Source organism: Panicum hallii, chromosome 6 (assembly GCF_002211085.1).
Source record: "Panicum hallii strain FIL2 chromosome 6, PHallii_v3.1, whole genome shotgun sequence".
NCBI classification, from domain to species: Eukaryota; Viridiplantae; Streptophyta; class Magnoliopsida; order Poales; family Poaceae; genus Panicum; species Panicum hallii.
The window spans coordinates 36456345-36477050 of record NC_038047.1 but is presented as its reverse complement, the minus strand read 5'-3'; the positions used below and the strand labels follow the sequence as shown (position 1 = coordinate 36477050).

At 45.2% G+C, this 20706-nt stretch overlaps 1 protein-coding gene across 1 annotated transcript; it reads right to left on the bottom strand.

Moving 5' to 3' along the window:
• Positions 1-12847: 12847 nt before the first annotated feature.
• On the bottom strand, positions 12848-14082 carry LOC112896424. The gene has a single exon (XM_025964384.1). It carries the CDS (start codon positions 14059-14061, stop codon positions 12964-12966), a length of 1098 nt encoding a protein of 365 aa, XP_025820169.1. The 5' UTR covers positions 14062-14082; the 3' UTR covers positions 12848-12963.
• Between the last annotated feature and the right edge of the window lie 6624 nt (positions 14083-20706).

Genomic DNA, 20706 nt, shown 5'->3' with positions numbered 1-20706 from the left:
GCAAACCTCATTTGGTTCTAATTACTCAAGAAATGAATATCTCAGTCACTTAGCAAATCTCATTTGGTTCTAATTACTCACTGTCCTAGTTACACTTCAAGGAGGAAATGGACCTAGTTGTTCTAAAGGCCACGCGCAAGCTATGAATACATTGTTAGACAGTTGGCTGAGTAATTTCTAGCATGTCAGTATGGTCTTTTTTGGGCTTAAAGCCTTGTAATTCTCTTGTACAGCCGCAGTTTTTTGCTTGCACTTACATAAAAAAAAAAGTAGGAGCCTCCCCTGCTGTTCAAGTAAAAAAAATTGAAGATGCAATCACAAAACTTGGAATATCTGGGAAACTGGTGAAAGTCCTCAATATGCAACATAAAGTTGAAGATGCAATCACATAACATCTAATGTTCATATAATTTTTCCAGACACATTATTTTTAAGATTGCTTTGAATAGTTAACTGCTTTGAATAGATTGCAATAAGGCACATTTTTCACATACATATGTAATGGTGCAACAAAGAGATGAAAATGGGTGTGCAATTTCATTTCAGATCTTGCATTCTAATATTGATAGAACCACTTTCATATCACTATACTAATATGATGAATATGGGAGGGTTTAGATAATCCTGCATGATTATAGCTGCTAGATACAAACTCTATACATGGCATCCTCTCTATGGAATTTGGTAGTTGTGTTCTTTTTTATCAATGCAGTTTAGAAACATATGCAAATATCAGGTCTCATGAGGATGTGCGAGTGCATGGTGCATTGTGTAACTTGCAAGTTGCACAAAACAGCAGCATATTTGCTGTCATAGTGCTTTCCGTCGACCCCTCCCTCCGAGCCAAATTGCGTTGTTGGTTTATTCCATGTTTCAGGGCCAGTTTGTGGTTGCTGTGCTGATGTTATGCAACTTAATTTTGATTCTCCTACACCTGTCTTTCAGGGCCAGTTAATAATATATGGGTTTGCATCGCTGCTGCTGGGTCACATATGTACTTGTGATCTTGAAGTTCTATTTGATGTTGTAGACACCAATGTTACGTGTGGTGCATTTGGTTTTCTGATTTTATCTTACAACTATTAATTGATATTACAGGTTTTAACTTGTATGAGATGCAAGAAATATAGAATAATTTCATATAATTAACCTTATGTTTATAATTGGTTGGTGCCTTAATATTGCTCTTCTGGTTTGTTATATATAGTAACTCCCTAAGCTGTTATGTCAAGGAATGGGCAGGTTACTTTCTCCTGGTGATGCACAAGTGCAAGTTAATATATAATTATATATTGTTATCAGCTAATTGCATATATCGATTTTTACCAATATTATTCATTAATTTGATCTCATCATGTGAGTTTTCCTAATTTGTATCTAGGCATTACCTAACTGCACATTTTTCTTCAACTTTCTTTCCATCGAGGAGCTGCAAAACCAAAAGGAGAAAAACAGCTTAACCTAGGTTATTTTATGCATGCAGTTGCTTCCTCTGCAGCAAGCTGCTAATGTCTCATGTTTATTTTCCTTTTTTTTGCCCTTTAGGAGTAATTTAAAAATGAACTTTACAAATTTGCATTCCATCTCACTCTTTAACTGGAAACAGATTATATGGTAGCAACCGTAGCAGACAGCCATGCTATAGTATAGTGAGATGCTTTAGATTCTCTGGAAATATGGGACTAATTTCACCTTTTTCTGTTTATGTACTTGTGGCAACCTAAATTGGCATTTGACCCAATCCATGGTAGAAGCAGCACTGCAGCAGCATGTAGAACTTTGAAATCCTTCCATTTTTAATTGTTGGTGAATGATCTCAATGTGTTTATAACAATTTCAGGTTACTTGTGGTGGTGAACTTGCTGTCCTCCTCGCCCTCCGAAGAATCTGCTGAAGAAGGTTTATATCCGCATTTGCTTGATCTTCTCAACTTTGATCATTAGTAGATGAGTTATATTCTTCGGTAATTGGAATACTGATAAAAGTCGAACAAACTCGAAGGTCGATGGAGGAGGTATATGAGTTATATTCTTCGGTAATTGGTGATCTAAGAGTTGTATGACATATTGTGTGTGGTCAATGCTTGATGTACGTGTAATGCTCAATGCTAATCCATGTTAGAACACCATTTCTATAATTCAAATGTCAATATGGGTACGTGGGGTTTAATGTGTTGGTTTCAGTTGATATCATCAAGCATCACGCTGCTGGAAGATCTGTTGATTTTTTATTTTTTTTTTGCTTTTTTCATTTGAATATGATTACAAAGGCTATTCTTTCATTTATGTGATATTGTGTCTAATTGTATTATGTGTTCCCTGTACTCTGTGTATTACTGTAATTTGTTTTCATCGCCCGTAGCAATGCACGGGTACGAACCTCGAAATGTTAAGACTGAAACCTTGCAAATACATACATTTTAAACCTTGCAAATACATACATTTTATTAGTACTAGAAAATACTTAATGTTTTTTTATTGTTTCGGGTAGTGGAAATGGATCCTACGGACAACCAAGACGAGTTAATGCACGAGCTCATTTGTGGTAGTACTGGGCAAATAGCTCCAGAGTTTCATGAGGATGAGAACGATGGCAGCCAATTTTTAAACTTGCATTATCATGGCGACCAGGAGCAAGATATTAGTGGGGAGGAAGAAGAAAATGTCGAGGAAGCCGAGGTATGAAATTTAGTGATTCTTCCAGGCATCAGGATAAATGTTTTGTCAATACCTGCCACGACGTCCACTAGTTGCTAGCAACCCGCTTAATAAATTTGTGATTCTTTCAGGCATCAGGATCGACGAAGCCTAAACGGAAACGTGGCTCCAAGAGGAAGATGGTAGGATGTACGACCATCACGGAGATCAACGAAGCAACCGGCGAGCCACTAGCCCCTGGTCAAATTAAGACGACCTTTGTAAATCAATTGGGACATCTTGTTAGGGAGAACGTCCCTATAAAGTACAAGCTTTGGAAGAGAAATAAAGTCTCTGATCGACCTGAAGATATCGTGCCAGATTCAGAGAAAGATTTGTTATGGAAAGAGGTGTTGTTGCACTTCAACTTTCCCCCGGGCAAAGCTGACAAAGTAAAGGGTTGGGCATTTAAGAAGATGGCAATTCAGTTCGGCTCGTTCAAGAAAAAATTGGTGGCAAACTTTGTCAACAAGGGCCTCACACCAGATTTTGATAAAGTCTGGAAGAAGCAACGAGAGTGGTGGAATGAATTCGTGAATTACAAGCACAGTGCTGACAGCATGGCAGCCTCGATTCAAGGCAAAATGAATGCTAGCAAAAAGACAAACTTCCATAGACTTGGGCCTGGAGGTTATAAGGTTGCTGTTCTGAAATGGGAAAAGATGGAAAATAATTTAATTGCAAAAGGAATCGTACCGCAGACCTTGAGTTGGCCCAAACGAGCAAGGTATTACTTCTATGCTCATGGAGGCACACTGGACCCCGACACTGGAATGTTTGTGACTAGCGACGTACTAAGAGAGGCTGCCCAAAGACTTGACGAGGCAATGAGGCGTACGGAAGAAGGAACCTTCCAGCCCAACAGAGAGAATGACGAGCTGACTTACGCTCTTGGGAATGCGGAACACACTGGACGGACCCGAGGCATGGGCGTAGTTCCGTGGAAATATGGCTTTTCCGGAGATCTCGAAACCTACCGAAGCCGATGCAGAAGCAAGGCAGTAGTGGCAGAGAAGATCTGTAGCCTAGAAAACCGGATAATGTCACTTGAGGCAGCAGTTGGGCAATGCTCGGACCAACCAGCTGCCAATGTGGAGTTCAGCACCCCTTCTCAGCGTCGTAGCAGTGTTGCTTCCACAGAGCACCCTGCTTTGGGTGCCGACAGGACGAGGGACCCCATCGACGACATTGCCGTTAGGACCCAGTGTGAGCTTCTGGTTCTTTATGGGAAAAAGCTCAAAGTTTGTGCTGAGGGTTATGCGGAAGTCCAAGAAGAAGGCAGGACAATACATTGCCAGCCAATTCCTGAAGGATTCGCCAGAGTCTTTGTTGACCGAATTACTGAAGAACGCTGGGAAGACTTGGACCTCCCGATCCCTATAGGTCCTGAAGAAACAGAACTACAACATGCCATACACACATGGATTGCGTGGCCAAAGCGCGACATAAGATTGGTGCAAGCAGCCACAGATTCCGCTCGGTGCTCAAGGCAAAGATCACCAACGCCAGCTGATGACAGGAATCCTAGTGTTGGCCCACCTTCTCCACCGCCTGCACGGGACCCCAGCATGGATCCGCCATCACCAGCCGCACAAAGCGAGCCAATTTCGGCATCATCACCAGCCGCACAACAGAATCAGAGTCAGCGATAGAAGGCATACACGATACCTTCGGTCCAGCCATCTCATAAGCAGCAAAGAAAGAAGAAAGCGAAGGCTCCAGAAGAGAAGGAGGCAGAAGAATCGTTTTAAACCTTCTTGCTGAAGCGCAAGCTACTAAGGGAGGCTGCGAACAAGAAGCCAGAAATAGATCCGGTTGCGAAGGCACACTTCGTTAAACACTTCATTAAAGATCCCACCAAGGAGAAAGAAAGGGAGTCGGATTATGATCGGCAGATCAGAAAGTGCTACAACAACCCCAAGAATCGACGGATCAATGCAAAGACCGTTCCCCAGCTCGGAGAGCAGTCCAAACAATCGATCGCTTCATTGATAGTGCCGCGTGAAGAATGTCCTGATGAATCAAGAGATCCGTTGACCATGGCTGGGATGATATTGCAAACTGATCTAACAAGGGCTCAATTGCTTGGGGAGGCCCTACAGGATGCCCGCGGCAGGAAAAAGTTTGTACTTGGTGAACCTTTGATATGGCCAGAGTTGCTACCATTCCTACCAACGAGAATGGCCGAGTTACACAAATGGTATGCCGTGCAATCTAAAGCTAATCAATTAGAGATGTTCCCAGCCCGGATTAAAGATGAGCATTTCTGGCGGGGGGCAGGTGAAGTATATATCGAGTTTGAAGCACTTTACGATTTATACCATCAAGATGCCCTTGACAAGTCCCTCCTGAGTGTATGGTGCATGTGAGTATTGTCTCTCGTTTCATTATTTTTAGCCTTGTGTGTTGACTGATCCCCATTTTTCTTGTGTCCCGTAGGTCAAAAATTCAAATTTGCCGAAAAAAAAACTTCCATAACGTCGGGTTCTTCGACCCCGATATTATACACGAGAAAATGGTAGAGCAAAACCCTGAAGAAATAGTCAATATTATATACAGGGGGTTGCGTAAGAATAGCATGTGTCCCTTCATTCTCTTGCCATACAACCATCAGTGAGTCATTCTTTGTTAGCCTCTTTTTTTCAATCCCTTCGTATTAATAATACTATTTAATAACTATTTTAATCAACATTAATTGGTTATGCGTATGTATATGCACAGCTTTCATTGGATATTGCTTTGTATTCGGATTGAGGAGCACAAGGTCTTGGTGTACGACTCGTTAAGGCAAGATAAATCAAAGTACCAAGATCTCATCGAGGTGGTAAATACTGCATGGCATCGCTACCTCCGCAAACACATAGGCTTGCCCATAGGTGAAATCGAGCCTCTTTGTTGGGTGACTGATTTTCCGGTATGAATATACTCTCGCTACTAATGTCATTCGCAATAAACATCAGAAAAATTCTATATCTTAACCCACATTTGTCCATAGTGTTGGAGACAGGGACAAGGAAACAACTTATGTGGATACTACGTATGTGAGTGGATCAACACTTTTGCAAGTGAAAAAGGGCAAATGACAGTGGAGGCATTCAATGTACGTGAGCACAATCACATCTGCTCATCATTTTAATTCATTATCTTTTATTCTCATGTTTTTTCGAAAAATGTAACAGCATTGGCGGATGAAAGAAGAACTCATTGAAATGGCTCGGATCAGGGCAATTCAAGAAGCTATATGCGGATTCCTGCTCGATGAAGTCATAAATCCTAAGGGCGAATTTTATGGCGATGTCCGTACAAGCGTCGCCGAAAAAGATCCGACGACGGGGAATTTGATAAATTACTATAGTTGATGTTCTTACTAATTTGTAATATCTCAAGTACTTTTAAACTCCTAAGTGTTCCATACATGATGAATATATATATATATATAATATTAGTGTAATATGCTGTCCTAATATTACAGTGCAATGCAAAAAGTACGATTATGTAGTCGCATACGGTACAAATACGCATAGCCATACGTATAAAGACGAAAAACAAAAGGTAAATAAGAAAAAAGATTTAGTGCCGGCCAGTTATACCAGCCGACACTAACCTTGCTGCCAGGAGCCCGGCCGGGTCGGGCACGTTAGTGCCGGCTGGAGATACGGACCGGCACTAACACGCGCCGTTTAGTACCGGTCAATATAGCCGGCACTAACGACTGTCACGTTAGTGCCGGCCATTTAGTGCCGGTCTGAGGGACCGGCACTAAATCTTCCTGTGACCGGCACTGATGTGCCTTTCTCCGGCAGTGTGCATATTATTGGTCACGTTAACACTGAATCCAGTACAACAGAACCGAAATTTACGAAGTGGCGGAGATGGGATTATTCGTCACACCTGAATAGTACGCTGAGGTGTGGGGGATGCCGAGCTCATGTAAACATTAGACCCTGTCCATCATGTTAAACACGCACCCACAACGTTAAGTAGGCTGTTTCCAGAATGAAGAAAGCCCATCTAAGTAACTATGGCTAATTTGCAACCACCAAGGCTTAAAAGTGAATGAAAAATCAGTCCCTCTGCTTTCGAAGCTAAACTACTCATGCACCATACCACGCGCCGCATTCATAATAAATCAAATAGGAGATGAAATAACTTCCGCACCTTTAACACTATGAACTATCAGCTCCATCATGCATGGTTCAGAATGGAGTTATTGCGAATATTAGTGACGCAACCATATACCAGATGGAAACTACTCATTAATGATGCTCATAAATTGCAGATAACAAAAATATGATAATTGTCGACACTAACCCGATGCAATGGTCGGATGGACATAACTGGGATCAATTTGAGTGTGATCCATGCATCCCACATTGAGACAAACGTCATTTTCACTGGGTTGATCAATTTCTGCACAGGCCACCGCAATGAAGATGAAGGATCAACACATGATATATACGAAAACAATACAAATGGATATACCTATATTGTTTTCTTTATTGGCGGCTTCCGTTTTCTTCCTCCTATAAGACTCACGTCTTTTCTTGTTCCGTTCACTGCTCTTTTCGTCAGTCATGGATGCACTCCTGGTTCTGTCCCTCTCCCGTTTCAATTCTTTATATCCTACAACTTGGGAGTCTGCGACACGAATCAAGCATTTAGTAAGAATGCGGTGATCATAGTTACATCGAGCAGCGGGTGATCTGATGATTTAGGGAAACACCTAAGGCATTGCTGTTTGAAACATCTCCAAAAGGTGCCCTACCCCGCTTCCTACCCGAAGGTTGCATGATCTGCCGCAAATCACAGGACGAATAAGATTGATCAACGTCAATCAAAACGGCAATTTGATCAACATAAGGCACGTTCCTTGGTCGACAAAAAACGCAGAAGCCGTGGGTGGAATCACGACGGCAGCGGGTGATTGCGGCTTGCTGCAGAATCACGACGGCGGCTAGTGGTCGCGGCTTCCTGCGGAATCACGACGGCGGCGGGTGATCCTGCAGGCGGGTGGTCGCGACTTCCTGCGGAATCACAATGGCGGCGGGTGGTCGCGGCTTCCCAAGTAACGGCAGGTGGAATCACGACCGAGGGACTCGACGACGGCAGACCATGGCAGGCGAGGCTGGTGGTCACGACAGAGGCTGCCGGTCGACAGTGACCGACGCGACGCTATACTGGAAAGGACCCCTTCGGGGGGTGCTATTTGTATAGGAAGTGTACTGAAAAAATCGTCGAATTTTTTCGGATGTCATTTCATGATTTCTAAAATCATGAAATAGCTCAGTTCAGGGGAATTTCAAAGGTTCCCCCCGAACCCCCCTCCAAAACAAGTGGAATGGTTTCTAAAATAGTTTCTTGTTTCAGGTCCAGATCCGGGCTTATAAACTTGTTTGGCATTTCCTGGTGCTGGTCCGGGCGTAGCTCTTTAGAGGCAAACCATCGAAGCCGGTGACCCTGACCGCTGCTAACCTATTATCTTTTTTCTTACTTGGGAAAACCATCAAAGGAAACCACGAACAAAGATTTTGTTTTCTCAACTTTCATTCCAATAACAAGGAGATTAAAGCAAAACCAGTATCTTTTCTTCCGGATGTCAATCCAATCTCTGATTCAAGTCCAAAACTTCCTTGAATATAGCTCCTGTTGCTCTTCTCTGGCTAGGATCTCACTTATATATATGGCTTTTTTTATTTTCTTAAGCCTCAGGGTGTGTTAAAGTAATCTCATTAAGGAACTACGGGAAAAAGTACACGGTATGTGTTTCAATTTATGATTTTATTCCGGAATGTCGAGTTTCAATTCAATCTTATCGCAAACGCACCCGGGGGCTGATTGCGGGTAGGTTCTTATGGAGCTCCCTAAGCTAGTCAATCGGCAAGGTCGAAACTTAGTATTGGTTTTGCTGCCTCTTTTGAGGAATCGAACCCCGAGCTCTACGGCGTTATACCAAGCACAAGGGGCTTGCCGAAGGCCATAAATAGGCTTATGCAACTTGCAAACATAATCAGGAGTCAAAAAGTCTTCAAACCTAGAGGAGAGCGAAAACTAAGTCAAAGGGGGAAGAGCAGGAGCATTTTAAGGCCGGTTGACAACATCCGATGTCTCCCACGAGGGTGCATGAAACTCTAGTTTTTCTAGGTAGAGGTATAGCCTTTATTTAACACATTTGAGTTTGTAGGAAGATTCCCCACTCAGAAATAAAGTCTATTTGGAGCTTCTTCCAAAAAGGTTGGGATTCTTTACCACTGGCATTTTATTGACCAGCTTTCCAATCAATTAAAGAAGAGGCAGGTTATTATGTAAGATAAGAATAGTGGAGTGGAGACAGAAAGAAAAGTGACAGAAGTATGAAACACCGTGTTTTTGTCCTACCTTCCCCTCGGTAGACCTTCCAATTGTATGAAAAAAGTATGATGGACCGGGTTTCACAGATATGGTTATTCAGGTGTACCGATATGAGTTTATGCGGGTTCTTCTACTCCATAAAATTTTGAAGTGGATCATTTCGTGGAAAGTAAAGAGGATTTCCAGGCGTAACCGAGTTCCTTGCCTTGCTTGTCTTGAGCCTGCTCTTCCGGCTTACCGGCTTGCTTGCTTCCTGCTTTTGCCTCTCTGGCTGCCCTAACTATTTGACCCGCGAAAGAGGATTTACAGTCCCACGCCCACTGCCCTGCCAGAACCATTAATACAGGGATTGATCCACTGAACACCCACACAATCTCGATTTGACACACCGCTTGTAATGGACCCGAGCGCCTGCCCAAGCTCCCATTATCTTTCAACGTGAGGAATAAGCCCGGCCAACTCCGACCGATTACTCCACCCGCCACAAGGGATAGGCTGGTCTTGGTTGCACTAACCAAGGTTCTCGACTCGGTCCGCCGATGGGAAGTTCCTGCCTTACTCACACGGGTTCCGCCCTCGACGCGGCTCCCTATCTTTCTTTCGAGACTTGAAAGGTTGGCCTGCCAACGATAAGCTTATGAAACTAGACGTGGTCAAATGCTTTGATCGGATAGACCACAACCTACTACTGGCCAATCTTTCTAACTTACTAGCTAAGGAGAATCAAACCATAAGTGAACTTGTCTCAACCTTACTTAAGATCCTATAGTTGACAAGCACGGGGGAAATGATAAGATCAGGCAACGGAAAAAGCTTGGCTCGCAAAGGGTAATGGACAAATAAAGCCCCCCTTTACCTTCTCTTTCTATTCTATAAAAAGGCGAACATCTAATCTAGGCCCGGTCGCCTTTCTATGAAAGCGAGCAGCCCAGCCCCCTTGTGAAAATTTGGATATTAAGGAAGCCGTATTTCGCAATAGCAGCTACGAGAAGCTGGGCTTAGGGTGCGCCTCCAGCGGTTGCTTCAGTGACTCAATTGGCTGGCTTCCCTCAGCTCAGACTGGTGTCGCCACCTCTCCCAGGACCCGAATGATTATCCCTGACCGATGGGTCTACATTCATCCCTGAATGTCGTCGGGTACTCTTCACTTCCCCGCCATTCTTGTAACCGTCACCTGTAATCCGTGCAGGTGTGTCCGCACGCCAGGCTTGCCAAGTTAATCCCGCCGGCGGGTGGTCGCGGCTTCCCATGGAATCACGCCGGCGGGTGGTCACGCCTTCACGACCGAGGGACCCGACGGCGGGGATCACAGCAGCTGCAGGATGAAGACGGGTTAGGGAAGAGGGATCGCAAATTAGATGAGCTAATCACGGGAGAAGGCACGAGGTTTGCGGGTTTTCAAATTCAAAGGCAAAGGGCGAGATCGGAGGCCCTACATTGATCAGCAGTTGGACGAAAGGATCGGACGCTCGAAGTTGATTATCGTCGGGACGAAGATGGCTGCACCGGGCGACAAGGCACGCGGTCTGCGGGTTTTCAAATTCAAAGGCAAAGGGCGAGATCGGAGGCCCTATGTTGATCAGCGGCTAGACGAAAGGATTGGACGCTCAAAGTTGGTTATCGTCAGGACGAAGATGGCTGCACCGGGCGACAAGGCACGAGGTTTGCGGGTTTTCAAATTCAAAGGCAAAGGGCGAGATCGGAGGCCCTACGTTGATCAGCGGCTGGACGGAAGGATCGGATGCTCGAAGTTGATTATTGGCGGGACGAAGATGGCCGCACCAGGCGACACACCAGCGGAGGTAACCGTCCCGCTTAGGATCTTTTTAGTAGTAGAGATAGAGATGACAGGGATAGAGATGGACATATATGAACTCGTGAAATTCATCATAAATGTCAACACCTGTCAAGACCATAAAATGTAATTGGCTTTCATCGGATTTTATTTCCAGGAAGCATCGTGAATTGTTCACGAATTCACGGGAGCCATTCAAGCAGCTCCAGATCACGTCGTGGAATAATCGAAAGAGGAAATTGCGGCTGATTGGTCAATTGGACATTTAGGGTGGGTTCGTTTCTTAGGGTCTAAAGTTTAGAGGTGTCACATCAAAAAGAATCTTATCATTTAGAAGTATTAAATAAAGTCTAATTACAAAACTAATTGTAGAACCCCAGGGCTAATTCGCGAGACGAATCTAATGAGGTATATTAGTCCATGATTAGCGGATGACTACTGTAGCATCAATGTGGCAAATTATGGATTAATTAGGGTGTGTTCGCGAATTAGCTGTACAAAAAGTTTTATAAACAGATTTTATTTAATACTTCTAAATAGTAAGATTCTTTTTGATGTGATGGGTCTAAAGTCTTTAGGGGGGAGGAAACGAACACACCTACGACACGCAACCAGCAAAACACATTTTACTCCCCTGGACGACAATGGAGTAATTAAATAGCCGGACCTCGGTGGAGGCGCCGCCGTGTGCCGCGTGTGCCCGTTGAATTTTATTCAGCTCGCTGCAGTCTAAATAGACCAGTTATATATACACATAGGGCCTGTTCGTTTCCTACCCTCTAAATTTTAGACCCATCATATCAAAGAGAATCTTGCTATTTACAAGTATTAAATAAAATCTGTTTATAAAACTTTTTGCACAGCTGGGTGCTAATTCGCGAGACAAATTTAATGAGCCTAATTAATCCATAATTTGCCACAATGATGCTACAGTAATCATCCGCTAATTATGGACTAATATACCTCATTAGATTTGTCTCGCAAATTAGCCCTGGGGTTCTGCAATTAGTTTTATAATTAGATTTTATTTAATACTTCTAAATGATGAGATTCTCTTTGATGTGATCCCTCTAAATTTTAGACCCCAAGGAACGAACACACCCATAGTAATACTATTCTACATCCAGCAGTCAAATTACTGACCGAAAGGATCCAAAATTACTAAACCGAGCTATCGTATTAGTGAATCATGTTCAATAAAACGATATAAGTAATCGCGCATAGTGGATATTACTGAAAATTTATTCAATAATTAGTTAGATGTAGCTACACCTAAGGTGTAGAACAGGACGTGAGTATATATATAAAAATCCATTCTATACGCGCTTATAGCTACTCGTACATGTGTATCTCATGATGTAGCGCGTATCTAACCCAAGTAAAAGCTATGTACGAGGTGCATGTGACCATACATGGAGTATATGGATATACTCATTTTTTATACTAGTACAAATGTATAATCATAATATATTTAAAAAATAGGGATGCTTTTAAAAATTTTCGTACATATTCCTTTCCTTTGAAGTAATTTAGTATACGGACATACTCAAAGTGATAAATGAGTATGTGGATATACGTACGGTGGTATACTGATAGTGAGAGTAGTTAGAGACGAGTATAGATAAGACTTATCATATATATGGGAAAAATTTATTTTACACACGCTTGTAACTAATCCTACATATCTCATGATGTAAGACGTATCTGACCCAACGAAAAGTATGTACGAGGTGTATGTAATCATATTAGACCATCTATGATGGTATATATGTACCTTGTATTTACTCTTTCTTTTTACTAGTCAGAGTCATGTACGTTCCTACTCGATGTGATCCTGAGAAATATATCCATGTGCTGTGCGACTTAACAACATAAACAGTGTTATACGTTCCTACTCGATGTGATCCTGAGAAATATATCCATGTGCTGTGCGACTTAACAACATAAACCGTGTTAGATAATTGCAGAGTAGTAATCACATGAAAAAAATGCAATTTCCTTACAGTACTTTTGAGCAACTAATCACATCGCTAATCTGTAATTTATCAATATTAAAAATAATCCACGAATATCTTAACCCTAAATACATGCAAATTCTGTAATTAAGTGTAGTACTATCACAATTCATATCTGCTTTCCTCTGATTTTGTTGAGATGCACAAAATCAAAGGCCAGAACCACGCTGCTATCCAGCCTCTTCACCACGAACCTCTCCACCAGCACCGATCCGCCGGCCACCTTCCCGACGTCCTCCTCCTCATCGACCCACCCGCCCCTGTACTGCTCCCACCGCATTCTCTCCCACACGGTCGTGCACACCCCGATCTGTTGCCCCGTCGCCGCCGCCTGGAACCACACGTACGCGTCGCCGTGCCGCGAGTTCAGCGGCTCCTGCTGTGCTTCCACGATCCCGCCAATGAGCGCCTTCTTGCTGGCAAGCTTCGAGACGCCGCCGTCCGGGCGCACCGGCTCCCAGCGCTGCTCCAGCGTCACCTCATAGAACGCGCTGCGCTCCATCTGCTCGCGTGGCGCGACGCCGGCTTCTCTGATGAGGAAGAACGGGGAGTACCATTTCCCGACGGACGCCGTAGCCGCCGCCGGGAAGGTGTCGGCAGGGGCGAGCTGGCGCGACCGGAGAGCGGCGTCGAGGCCCAGCGCCTCGCCGAGGTCGAACTTCTTGTTCTTGGACGCGTACACCTCCCAGTGCTTGTGGCGGAGGATCGAGGACGGGAAGGCGTCGGGGGCGACGGCCCTCGCCGTGAACCACCCCCGCCGCCGCTGGACGATCTCGATCTGCTGGTAGATGTCCGCCGGGTCGAACGGCCGCGGCTCCACGTCGCGGACGCACCGGCAGAAGCAGCACGTCGCCATGTCCTCCTCGCGAGAGCACGCCCTGACGAGCCCCTTGCGCCTGCCCTTGCCGATGACGGCGTAGTAGCGGTTGGACACGAGCGGCTGGTCGGGGACGGGCACGAACACGACGGCTTCTTCATAGGTGCTGCGGCGTTCGCCGGCTCCGACCGTGTACCGCACCTTGAGCACGCAGTTCTGCGGGAACGGGAGCTCGCGCACGCGCCTGTCAGGGAACAGGCCCCAGAAGCGAGTCTCCTCGTCGGCGGCGCCCTTCACGACGAGGTAGCCGGAGTTCCGGCCCTCCGGCGGTGGCCCGGACGCCGCCTCCGGTTGGCTCTTGAAGAGGGAGAGCGGCTTTGTGGCGTACATGCTTAAGCTTCGTTATTAATTTTGTTGGATTCATGGATGCGATCCAACATATATATAAATTAAGGGGAGAAGTTGCTTGTCTGATTTGGTCACTACACTAGAACATGCTGGCAACGCGTCTTTGAGCTGACTTAACGTCACTTGTCAAATCAGAATGTCTATTCAATTCAGAACACACACAAGTTGGCAACGCGTCTTTGGGCTGACCTATCGTTGAAGTAAACTACGGCAGCCCGTGAGGCGCAAGAAAAAAAAAGAGAGGAATGATCTTTAACATACTTTGTTTGGGTAGATGGGGAAAGGAAACGTGGTCTAACAAATATAAGGTCATGTTTTTGTTTGCTAGGGATTAAAGTTTACTGCCGTTACATCAAACGACAATCATACTATTTAGAGGTATTAAATAAAATATGATTACAAAATTTTTTACATAGATGGGTGCTAATTCACGAGATAAATTTACACTACTATAGAAAACGGTTTTTAGGGCAGGTAAAACAGCATTTGTAGGGGCGGGTACGGTATCCGCCCCTGTTTCTCGCAGCTAAAAGTAGTTGTTTGCAGGAACGGATTATGCCGTAACCCATCTCGAGAAATTGATTTTCAGAGGCGGGGTTAGGACATGACCCGCCCCTCAAAATATATTCAGGGGTGGGTTAGGGCATGATCCGCCCCTGGAAACATCCTTCCCGCCTAAAATTTCACTGATTTGAATTTAAATTTTCCAAATATGTTTCCTACTATCTTTTAAAATTTTGTTTCCCACCAATTTTGACCTATCAAGCTAGTGCGCGATCGAATGTCATAATGGTCGACATGGAATGAATATAAATAATTGCACATACAAAATTAAATCGTAAAGTAATGAAGCATATATATATATCATTACGGTGCATCATTAGAGTACATAATTAAAAGTTCTGCTTGAATACATATTTTTCTTCTATTTTCCAACTCTACTTGAGGTGGCACGGTGCTGCTAGTTCGCCCAATCACGAAGACTAATGTATTTAGGGTCTCATGGTCTTTTTAGAAAAATGTGCCTTCTGGGTGGATCACTTCATGCATAATGAAACGATATAAATCAGCTACTACTTCTAAGAGTTGTTTCTTATGCAGTGTCCTCGTGTTTCTTCTTGGATGAATCTGCAATTAATGAATCTACGGAAAGGTTAAGCAAATGTTAGATAGAAGCAAAAATAATATACGCATATACATCTGTCCCTAATTAAGAGTAGTCCCCCGCACGTTCAGGATCTGTTGTCTACCTTCCTTGCACCCTCATATGCTCGCACATGTAATACCCGCAGTACACGGAATTTGCAGGTTGCTTGTGGCACGAGAAGTTTGTGCGTAGAGTCTGTCGGTATTTAACCGGCTGCCCACCGCGGGGTATACCCAAGGTGGTAAGTTTTGGGTGAGGGGACGCCGAGATCAGGAACTCGAAGGTGCAAGGAACACAAGACTTAGACAGGTTCGGGCCGCACGGAGCGTAACACCCTACGTCCTGTATGGTTTGTATTGCCTTCTGTATAGAATGACCTAATGATCTCTCTTTTTTGAGGGGGGTCCCTGACCTCCCTTATATATCCGAGAGGTCAGAGTTACAAAGATGCTAACCAACCCCCTCCGAGGGATCACACCCGAAATGATCTCGAGTAGATCCTCACTGTGTTGGTTAGCTCTATCTCCTATTTAAACGGGATAAACAAGAGATAAACAAAACAAATAAGAGACAAGACGGGCTTAATCTCTTAAACTTCGTAACGTGCCCAGTCCGGTGGCCCCGGGTCTGACAAGCCTCCGAGCTCTTCGTAGCTGAGCACTGCAGGCTTATCGAGTACTTTCGAAGCAGTCTTCGACTTCTTTCTGACGATTCGTCCTAAAGTCCTTCTTCGAGTACTTGCTTGGCTGCATCGAAGCTATGAGGTGCTCATGTCCCGAATTTTATTTCTGATATGGCGTGCGGTTGCAAAATCGCACTCCATATGGAGTAGCCCCCGAGCCTTAGGTTGAATCGGAGAATCAGGCTGAGGGTCCCATTTGTCTGTAATCCTCCTTACCTACTCTTCGAATAAATTCAAAAAATAAGTAGTCGATGCCACGTACCCCGCAGCCCCCGAGCCTTGAACCCAAATCTCTCAGGTTTGGGAAAAAGGATCCAAGAATCGTGGCATTGGTGTTACTCTGAAATCCCGAGAAAAGCTCTTCGCTTTCTGCATAATGAAAGTAAGCCTCCCGCTGGTTTATTTAACCGCGCGGTGACTTAAGGTTTCTTCTGCACTCTCAGTCTTCATATGAGTCTTCTTCGAGTAGTTTTGCGGCGTCCAGCCCCCGAGCTTACGAGCCAGGAGAGCCGAAGGAGCCATATCGAGTAGTGCGCATCGCCCAGCCCCCAAGCCTGGGAACTAGCAGAACTGTGATGGCACGCCGTGCTGCCTGGAGGGTTGTTGCCGAAGCTTGATCTGAAAAAAGACAATGCATACATTATGTAGCATAATGCGAAGATACCGAGTAGTACTCAGTAATAATATGAAGGAACCAAAATTTATTCGGTGTAAAAATTTTCACGTCTTGCTCTTGCTAGGCCATGTAATTTCCCCGGGCAGTTAGCCTGTTACGTTTAAGCACCTGATCCCTGATGGCCATAGACCATAGCGTAGGGAGCTCAGCCGCATGCACGCGTAGGAGCATAGGCTTACAGAAGAGTCGAGGTTTCACGGATTAAGGCGTGTGCTACCCGAGTACTTTAGCAACCGTTAAGAGAAGACAAAGAAGTCGTCATGCGACAAAGAGGATGCGCGGTGCGCATAAAGTAGTCGGCGATGTGTAGCTCTGGAGGGTTTTGTACCCATCGAGAGACATACACGCATAAGTAGTTGGCGAGGGCGTGTGTGGCAACACGCAAAGATCTATACTTCCATAGGGCGTAGTCCCATGAAGCCTCCAGCACTCAGAACACAATCTTGTGGCATAGCCTCCGTAGTCAGTGTCATAAGGCCGTGGTAAAGCCGCCAGCACTCGGTGCATCAAGTCTGTGGCAGAGCCTCAAGTACTCGGTGCACCAAAGCTGTGGCTGTCGGTCTAGCATCCCAGGAGTAGTCGATCAGGGTGTAGCCCCCGAGGATTTCATGCCCATCGAGAGGCGTACCCGAAAAGGTAGCCGATCCTGTGAAGAACAAGTCGGAAAAGGTATAAATCACTTAGCTTGATTCGTGGATGAATATTGACGAAGCCGTGGAGCTCGTTGATGGAGCTGCGACGGTTTGTTGACGAAGCTCGACTAGTCGGAGTCGATTCCGACTAGTTTTCAAGTCGAGACGAGTAGTTGAAGTAGTCGTCGGCGGGCTGCCGATCGTCCTCGCGAAGTCAAAGTAGTCGAACTCGTCGCTGCTGTGCGTGGATATTGCAGCACAAGCCGAAGTTGAACCGGGTCGTCGAGGTCGACTGCGGCGGTGCATCGACGTTGCAGCGCGAGGTGAAGTCGAGCCGAGTAGTCGAGATCGATGTAGCCGTTCGCTGAAGGATCCGATCTCGAACTCGATGAATCGACTCGTCGATGCACATGCGTGAAGGTAGCAATCCGCCACCTGGTGAACTAGAAAGATGCCGTCGAGTTCGCCGGTGGATCTTCGATGCGCTCCCCTACCTGGCGCGCCAGCTGTCGGTGTTTAACCGGCTGCCCACCGCGGGGTATACCCAAGGTGGTAAGTTTTGGGTGAGGGGACGCCGACATCAGGAACTCGAAGGTGCAAGGAACACAAGACTTAGACAGGTTCGGGCCGCACGGAGCGTAACACCCTACGTCCTGTATGGTTTGTATTGCCTTCTGTATAGAATGACCTAATGATCTCTCTTTTTTGAGGGGGGTCCCTGACCTCCCTTATATATCCGAGAGGTCAGAGTTACAAAGATGCTAACCAACCCCCTCCGAGGGATCACACCCGAACTGATCTCGAGTAGATCCTCTCTGTGTTGGTTAGCTCTATCTCCTATTTAAACGGGATAAACAAGAGATAAACAAAACAAATAAGAGACAAGACAGGCTTAATCTCTTAAACTTCGTAACGTGCCCAGCCCGGTGGCCCCGGGTCTGACAGAGTCATTGCTGAATCTTTATCGGCGGGATGAACACCTCATTTTTTAATGTAGTGCCCGTAAGCCCTGTTTTAAAAATAAAGAAATGAGAAGTTAGTTTATAAATATTTACTTTTATGGAAAAATTAGCATGATGTACGTATGGATTCGCTAACATTTTGAGGATGAATAAGAAATCATTGTATCTAGTCTTTAGCCAATCCAAGGAGTCCAATACAAGGACTCTTCCATGCTTTGGTTGTATCACAAAAGCAATCCAGTAACCCCTGCAAAAATATTATATATAATTTTTAGCCATGGATCGGAGCAAGTATATATTGTAATAAAAGATTGAAATTAGACTTACCCAATGTGGTATGGCGCATATATGGTATCGGCCCTGGCTTGCTAGTTTACCATCATAACCCTATGTAGACCGCAACCCTCTTCATAGCATCTCTGTGATATGACATTCATTTCTCATTCTTCTTCTCGGGCGTTTTACACGCAGCTACCATGTTATCATTGTCCACCCACTTACTTGGCCCGGCGTGCCTGGTCTCGCAAATAAGTGTAGGATCAAGATATCTCCTCCTTTCACCTAAAACAATGGCATCATTTGTTTGCAGCCTTTAGAATTGAATGTATGACAATTAATTAGATTTGCATATATAGTAATTTAAGGCCATAGCATACAGGATATTAGTATCGATGAGGCACTTACATACTCCAGAGTCCAACCATTTTGATATCTAGTTCGCTGAGGTGGAACATGTTGTGGATGTCTTAAAAATAGAACATGACATCCATGATGCCCTGACCTTGAAGTCCGAATACTTGCGAATGGTACGGAGCGCATAGGGTACGGATCCCAAGTCTACATGTCCTCAAGTACCAATTATGCATCCTCTGCATTTCACTTGGAACCTTTGTCATAGCCCACTCAGGTAGAAATGGTTTTCCGTACTCAAATCTTTGTGGACAATCCGGTAAATCTGGAAGTGTATCAATCCCAACATCCTGTCTGAAGTCCGTGTCAGTGCGGGGCAAGGAAAAGCATCATCATCTGCTGGAACTAGAATTAGAATCATCCTTTGACTTAGCTTTTGACTTGTCCTTTTTGTTTGCGGTGTGCCATAAATCTGCAATCTCTTTCCCTTCCGCATCGTTACCTAAATTCCATATCACTCGGTGCACCAACTGCGGAGCCATTGGTGGAGCCGCTGGAGTATGCTCTCGTGATCGGGCAATCTGAGCCGGTGGTGATAGCAGGGTTGGTGGTGATGGCTCTCGTGATCGGGCAACCTAAGCTAGTGGAGATGGCGGGGGAGGTGGTGATGACTCTCGTGGTGGTGGTGATGGAGGGGTCGGTAGAGTATGCTCTGGTGTTGCCCCCTCCCGTGGTGGTGGTGGTGATGGCAGGGCTGGTAGAGATGGCAGAGTCGGTGGAGTATGCTCAGGTGCTGCCCTCTTGTTGTTGTGGTGGTGGCGACGAGGTATGATCCAGAGCAGCAACAGGTTGTGCACCAAGCAGTACGATATCTCTTTTATGCCACAGAATGGTACTGCCAACGCATTCTCCAAGGCAACTCTTCCCATCTGCAGTGGGGATTTCTATCTCGTTATCCTCATAGCTTCATTTCAGGAGTTGCTCCACTTGAATGCATGCATATATCGGCTGGATTGGTTTTCCCCTCAAACAAACCCCCAACCGGATACACCTAGGCTTTGGCAACTTCCTTTGTCTTCCCAGCTCTGTTGATCGGATACATCAACAAGCAGGGAGTAGTAACGGATATGCAATCTACCCGGTATGGTTGTGCTGTGGTAGATGTGAAACTACTCTAAGCACATGCCATATTCGCTTGGCTCAATATAGGAGGAGGCATCATCACCATATGTTGTTACCCCACCTCTTGCGATGGGTTAATCCATAATAGCCTGGACTGCTGCTCCTCTGCAACTGCTGCCTGGAAGTATTGCCTAAACTTACTTTTTAGGGCTTCCTCTGCTGCTTCTTGCAATTCTTCCTTGTAGCGGTCATGCTTCCTATAGCTAGCCCAGTCCTGCTGGAACCCATCCTTGATGGTAAACTTAGAGGAAAAGCCTCTAACGCGGCCTCCATACTTTTTGGACCCAATGACTGTACTGAGCACATCCTTATCCCTCTTGGCTTTGAACTTTCCTTGCTTCTCGAGCTCGTTAAGTTCATACATTTTTTTTTGCCACCGCTTCAGTCTCGGGTTGGTCAAACTGCGGCTTGCTATCCACTATATTAGGCTTTCTTGCTTGAAGCCACATCCAGGCACGTTCATCAAGGCCTTCATCAGGGTCGGGTTACCCGGTGGCTATTGCCGCCTCTCTTTCTCACCGCCACTTCTCGAACTGCCTTTGGTATCCACCCGACCCAAGATGAACTTTATGTATGTTGTTTAGTGCAAGTTCTCTATTCCTCTGGCTTAGGGCTAGAGCTTCCTTAGAGGTCTTTTGCCGAACAAACTCCTCCCATTGTGCCCGTGTGATTTCCCCATAATCTTCAAATGGCTCTCAGCCCTTCTGGACATCCTT

Coding starts and splice junctions, on each gene's coding strand:
- LOC112896424 (XM_025964384.1), bottom strand. CDS start 14,061: ATGTACGCCACAAAGCCGCTCTCCCTCTTCAAGAGCCAACCGGAGGCG.